At 35.9% G+C, this 7,421-nt stretch overlaps 1 protein-coding gene across 1 annotated transcript; it reads right to left on the reverse strand.

Annotated features, from left to right (window-relative positions):
• Positions 1–6,224: 6,224 nt before the first annotated feature.
• Positions 6,225–6,671, reverse strand: LOC149149337 (secreted RxLR effector protein 78-like). Its single transcript, XM_089442451.1, has one exon. The coding sequence runs from the start codon at positions 6,669–6,671 to the stop codon at positions 6,225–6,227; it is 447 nt and encodes a 148-aa protein (XP_089298577.1).
• Between the last annotated feature and the right edge of the window lie 750 nt (positions 6,672–7,421).

Consider the following 7,421-nt stretch of genomic DNA (forward strand, 5'->3'; position numbering starts at 1 on the left):
ACTGTTCAACTTCCAAACCATAATCCTTAGTGGATTAGGTGTTCAACACTTTACATTTGTCATTGGGTCCTCTTTCTCTGCTAGAATTCACTTGGTTTCTCTAGGGCTTAGGGCAATCTACTCATCTCACGTTGATAATTCGTTTATCACATCACCTTTCCTACATAATCTCCATTTGCAGACTGCTTTGATGGATTCCTTTCTCATTTGTACCTTTTCATTCGACTTTGGTCCAAGCTTCATGGTTAAGTTCTCTGTGGTGTTCCATAATCCCGAGATGGTAGCATTTAAGGGGTCTACAATTGTGTTCCATAGTTCATTGATTGCTCTGCTCAAGGCTCAAATTATATGGTGTGAATCAGGGAATGTTAGTTGGTTCAAGGTTTCACCTCTACTCTATCTTGGCGAATGTTAAGTGCTTCACTTGGTTGGGTGGTGGTTCATGGTTTCTCGCTGGTGTTTTTAAGTGGATCATGGCTCTAGCATTTGTGACTCTTGGCTTGTGGCACTCAGGCTTGTGGCTAGCCTTTGTAGTTTGCATCTTAATGGTTCGTGGTTAGGTTGGTTTCTTCAGTTCACTCAGAGTCTGTGGTTCCAGGTAATATGTGGCCCCATGGCTTATCATGCTCCTCCTACACTTGGTTTTGCCTATCCAAGTATATGGTGGTGATCTATTCACTCCTCTTGCACTTTTGGAATGTCTCCATCTGATATTATGAACACCCTCTACTTTTGTAGTTTTTGCTTTTAAGAGAAGGGCTTGCATGCTTGCTATCTGTATGCATACTTTTGTAATGTTTTCATTTTGTCGAATGTTATGGTTAAACGGGGACAATGTACCCTGAAGACTTTAAACTTGTGCTTAACTGGTCTAGTTTCCCTTCGGGCATACCAATAGCACAAGGTTGTCTCTCATGTAATGCCTTATTGCCTGAAGACTTTAAACTTGTGCTACTGGTCTAGTTTCCCTTCGGGCATACCAATAGCACAAGGTCGTCTCTCATGTAATGCCCTATTGAAATAATGAACAATCAAACTAAAAAAAAACAAAAACACAATTATCCATGTTTAACTTTTTTTTCTTTTTTCTTTTGTAGGTTGATACATTATTACATATGATTACATTGTTCATCCAAGGAGGACTTAACCCGAAACTTTGGGGGACCAACGTCTTTGCTCACACGACCATCGCCAAATGGGATGCCTCACCTGGACTAATCTATGTTTAACTTATCATTGGTATACTAATAATTTATCCACTTTAATGAAAGCAGGGCTGGGCAAGTCATTCAGTGGCTATCTACCTTGTTTAATATTTTTAAATCATGGATTATATGTTTGGTTATTTATAGTTTATTGAGCTATATCACAGGGCTTTGCTAGGGGAGCAATATCATACCACATACATTCATATTGGGGGATATATATTGAGAAAAAAATTGACATAATATATTGAGCATATAATAGGGAGTAAAAGGTTTTTATATTGGCAAATATAAAAACATGAGCTCAAAGTTAATGAAAAAATATAAAGTTGTATAGAAAATGTTAATGAAAAAATGGACTAGTGAAAGTAGGGATTTTTATAATTGGGGAGGTGTATTGGGTTTGTATTGATAGGGGGTTAAATAATGTGATTTTTAGAGGTATTTTCTAATATGTAATCAAATTAAGGGTATTGTTTAGTATGTCACGAACTCACTTGATATGAGAGGTGAGTGAAGTCTCATCACAAATTATAATATTTTAGTTATTAGCAAATATTCGAGACCAAGAAAATGATCACTATATATACCATAAATTTTAGATAAGAAATTAAATTTTGTTAACACTAACTTTCTACTACTTTCACACAAATTTTTACAAAATACCATTTCCAATTCTAATGGATATTTATTTGGTCATTCTAAGATTCACAGAAAATTAAGATTAAGTTTACCATTTAAGATATGCTATTAATGTAGTTTAATTTTTTTTTGATATTTATCTTTTATTTTAAAATTAAATTATATGTGTTATAAAAAAAATAAAAAATAATTTTAATATTTATCTTTTATTTTAAAATTAAATTATATGTGTTATAAAAAAAAATAAAAATTAGGCATATAGTTTAAATATTTTATATATTTTTAATTAATTTTAATTAAAATTATAAAATTTATATGATTTAATAAAAATTTATATACCTTAAATTTATTTATTTAAAAATATAATTTGAATAATAAAAAATTATAATCACACCAAAAACTTATTTAAGAAAAACAAAACAAAACCCAAAAAATAATATGCTAAAGATAAAGATAATTTAGGCACTTGTGTGCACATCAATTTCAAGTGGCGAATTTTATAATGTTGAGATTTTTAGAGATCTGATCCGTTTGAAGTCACATTTTCAATAACACACTATACACTAATCCATTAAAAAACATATTCACATTAAATTCATATGTATCGATTTTTTCCCAACAAAAAAAACAAATACTTGGAACTGTAAACTTTACACAAAATTTTATATCATTAAAAAATTACACAATAGTATTTATTCCTGAAACTTTGTATCGTTCCAATTTTATCGGAGCTTTCCCGAAACTTAATCTCTATTGATATCCCAAAACAAATCAAATATATGAAATTGAAAACGAAATTGTAAAGTTTCCGAGGGTTTTGTTTCAACTTTGCATAAATCCTTACCAGATTTAGTTGAGTTTATGCTCAATGTTAATTCACTGATATTTTTTTAGGGTTATTTAGGTTGGTAATGTTATTATGCTCAATTTGATGGTAACCATTTTAAGAATTTGTTATTTAATGGTTAATGTGCTATATTATTTGAACATTGGCACATTTTTTCCTCACCAAAAAATAAATAAATATTTTATTATCAGATAAACACATACAAAATGAGTCAATACAGACACCAAAAAAGAAAGGCCAGAAATCACAAAATCTATACCATGACAATGTACTCAGCAATCACTCCTGGTTATACATTAAAAAAAATATTCAGAATATCTAATAGCCCTAATACACAAAATACCAACATACAAAATATCTACTCCAAAGATTTTTCGGTAAGAAAAAAAACGCTGTATTATATTCATAGATATTTTGGAATATATAACATTTGGCAGATAGCTGGGGTCAGCCATTAGGCTTATGAAGTAGAATCTTATGAATGAAAACTATAAGAACCTGAGCATAGACATGCAAAACAGTGGAATGATATAGATCCATATCAGAACAGGATATGATTGATTCTGTCTCTGGACATATCAAAATATATAAAGATCTGCTGAATAGTAGCATCTGTAATAGAAGAGGATGATAGAAAATAGAAGAAACATAGAAGACAATAGGTTCATGCTACGTACCATACATGAGAAGAGAAGGAATCAAAAATATAGAAGAAACAGGTTCATACAACATACCAGATATGAGAAGAGAAAACTATTATGCTATGTACTGGGGAGACGGAATTCCTGGATGTTGTGCCGAATTTCTCCAACAGTGATGGAAACCTGCCATAATTCATTTGGAGAGGAAAGACCTTCTTTGGACAGCTCATCTACCTCCTTGTTGAATGACTTTTCAATGTGTTGAATTGTGTAATCCTTGTGAGAATTCCATATAGATGTGATTCTTTCCAGCCACCCCAAAATATTGATAAGGTGCATGCAGCTCCCAGCTTGTTTCTTGACATCTTGATGATTTTAAGGGGGCATGCTGATGGGAAGGTTACCAGAGAGAAAGTTACAAGAGAGAAGATTTTTATGATCCCTCGTATTTGATGCATTCAATGTGCCATCTCAGGAGCAGCAAAGTTTATTTCCCTGTTAATCCAATCCAATCAATGGTAACCTGGGAGTCTCCAAACATATGCAAAATTTCAAGATTTATTCTTCTGGCACACTACATTAAGCCCCATAAAGTGATTAATTATGCCCTATTGTTGGAACCCTTAGCCCCATTCCACATAAAATGAAAGTTGTTGTTGTTTTTTTTTTTTTCAGAAAGAAAAGCTGAATTGTATTATATTGAGTCTATATAATAGAACAATCATACAGATTATAAAAACATAGGACATATAACCCATAGGATGAGTCTACAGAGCAAATAGCCAAGTCACAAGACATCTCCAGCACCAGCTGGGATAAAAAACGGAGAGAGATATAGACATAACAGATCTAACAGATGCCAGGATAGATCATAAAAGAGATAGGACAAAAAATGGCACAGAAGAACCAAAATAGAGAAGTCAAAATCCCGGGATACAAAAGTCCTGAATGATATAGGACTCCCTGCCATCAGAAATCTTTAAGGACCAAGCATCGAATTCCATAAGAAGGCCCTCCTTTGATAGGCAATCCGCCCTTTGATTCCGAGCTCTGAAGATATGCTGAATTGTAGACCCCCTCATAAGACTCCAAAAAAACATAATCTGATCCATCCATATAGCGAGATGAGGGCATCTAACGAAACTTTTACCATTGACGTGATCGACCATTGTTTTGGAGTCCCCATAGATAGAAATGGCATGAATGTCAAGAAAGCTACAGAAGGCGAGAAGACCCGCAAGGGCCTTTGCCTCTGCCAGGCTATTTGTTCCCTCACTTGCATTCCAAGAGAGATTATATTGAAGATTCTCGTCCAATAGTATGAACACCCCAGCTCCGCAAGTGTTTTGTTGGGATGCGCCATCGAAGAAGGCCCTCGGGGTCCTGAGCGGAGGAGCCACCTGCACATTTCTATTGATAGCATTCGATTTTGGAAAATTTTTGGGGATAGATTCATAAATGAGAATTATGCGTTGTAAAATATCCTTCAGAGGCTCCTTTGCATCGTTGAAAAGTTTATTATTCCTCCATCTCCAGGCACACCATAGAACAATTAATATGATCGATCTCCATGATTCTCTTTGCCGGCTCCACCATGCAAAAGCGGCTTGAGAAGAAGCATGAGAAACAAGAGGGAAGCCATAAAGACCTGCCATATTTTCAAGAGAGAGTTGCATTGGAAGAACATGTGAAAGTTTGTTTCCTCTTCTGATTCGCACATAAGGCACCTGCTCGGCCCATGCCACTGCCTTTTCATCAAATTCTCCCAGGATAAATTTTTATTATAAAACACCAGCCATGAAAAATATATAAATTTGGGAGAGCATCCCGATTTCCAAAATGCTATTGGAAACATGGAGGATTGCATAGGCTTCAGACTAATCATATCAACATAAATATGCTTTACACATACCTGAAAATTTGCAATTGGCAGATTCCATACCAGATAATCCTGTGGGCTGGATCGGAGGAACCCACAGCTTCTCAGAATATTCCTGACAGGGATCCAAAGGCATTTCAAAGACTCTGATAAACCAAGATCATTAGCCGATTTCCAGATAGGGAGAGGGCCTTGCCAGCCCGCGATCAACTTATCCCACGTGAAAATACCTTTACAATGGAGGAAGAATAAGATCCTTTCAGGAATAGAAATGCACTCACGCCCGCTCATGATGGGATCTATTCCAATAAGAATTCTATTGCCAGATTGAAAACACCATTTCAGATTCTTTAAGAAATATTGTTCCAATTTGCGAAAGTTGAGCCATATGGAAAAGCCATATTTTGCTCCAATCCTCCCCAAACGAAACCAATATTCCAAGCCTTTTCCTCGCATGTATTTCATTTTGATGGTATTGCTCCATGGTCCCTCACCGAAAATGCCCCTCCACAAAGATCTGTATAGGAGCGCCTTTCCAAAGGTCCTCAAGTCCAATAAACCCCACCCACCTGCAATCTTTGGTCTATAAATATTATCCAAAGTAGTGAGATGATATCTTCCTTGAGCTGAGTTGCCACCCCAAATAAAATTTTCAGTGATCTTGTTCATTTTCTGAACGATGCTTGCCAGAAGGAAAAAGATATGAGCCCAATAAACAGCAAGTTGCAAGAGAACTGCCTGAGTTAGGATGATTCTTCCAGCCAGAGATAAAGTAGAAATGTTTTTATAATACCTGTCAATAAGCCATTTCCAATCATCTTTTGAGTAACCCTTTGCCTTAAGATGAAAACCCAGATATTTGACCCCATCCTTGATTGACCTCGAGCCAACTCCAAACAAAGCCGAAATCCATTCCACTATTTCCATATTGGCGTCATTGTGATAGAGAATGGATTTGGATTTGTTAATTTGAAGACCGGTGGCTCATTGAAACCTGTATAAAATTTCATTTAGGAAAGTCCACGTAACCCTGCACAACATTGCAAAATAAGCACATCATCAACAAACAAATTGTGCGATATGAAGTTGTTCCTGCATATCCTCACAGGCTTGCACGTATTCTCTGAGACAACCTTATTGATGTGAAGGCTCAAAGAGTTCATCGCCAGAATGAACAACAGCGGCGATAGAGGGCATCCTTGACGCAACCCCCTTTCTGCTGAGAAGAAAGGGGTCAGGATTACGTTAATAATGACAGCATAATTCACGTTCTCAATACAAGCCATGATCCAATTTATGACCTTCGATTTCAAACCAATCTTTGCTAACAAACATCTGATAAAACCCCAGTCTAAACAGTCATAAGCTCTTTGTAAATCAATTTTTAAAATAGCTGCTTCAGATCGATTTGAGAGCATGGAGAACAGGCTTTCCTGAGTGATGGCGACTGCATCCATTATATTCCTCCCCTTTAGAAAAGCATGTTGATCCTTAGATAAGAAACTGGCTAATGTCGCTTTGATCCTTTCTACTAAAATTTTTGTGATAATCTTGAAAGTTATGTTGCACAAAGAGATCGGCCTAAAATCCTTAAAAGAGTCCGCCTCCAATTTCTTTGGGATGAGAACTATCTGTGGATGAAGTAATGTGGTGAATGCTACCCGAAATTCTTGTTGCTTCAACCATCCTTAAAAGATCAAGTTTGATGATGTCAAAAAATTGTAAGAAGAATTCTATTGTCCAGCCGTCCGGTCCTGGGCATTTATCCTTCTTAAAAGCCTTCATAACTCCATAGAGTTCCTCCTCTGTTATGGCCTGGAACAGAACTTCATTTTCTTCATCATTAAACATTTGGGGGAACATATCAATACCCCATAGAATATCCTGAAAGCTGCTATACTCCCTTCTTTTATATTGGTCTTTAAAATGTCTGACCGCCTCCTTTGAGATTTCTTGTTGAGAGAAAAGAAAACCTCCCTGCCCATTACTACTTTTCCATATAGTATTCCTCTCCCGTCTGGCACTTGCATACCTGTGAAAGAATTTGGTGTTCCTATCTCCATCTTTGAGCCATAACGCCCTGCTCTTGAGCCTCCATGAGGCCTCCTCCTCCTTTAAAAAATTATGCTTTTTTCTTTCCAATTCGTTTAATCGGCATTTCATGCTGAAAGAGACCGAATTGGCTTTCAAAAATTTTGAGATATCAT

This window comes from Pinus tabuliformis, chromosome 9 (genome assembly GCF_031772625.1).
Source record: "Pinus tabuliformis cultivar Carrire ecotype Pingquan chromosome 9, CPIR1, whole genome shotgun sequence".
Classification (NCBI taxonomy): Eukaryota; Viridiplantae; Streptophyta; class Pinopsida; order Pinales; family Pinaceae; genus Pinus; species Pinus tabuliformis.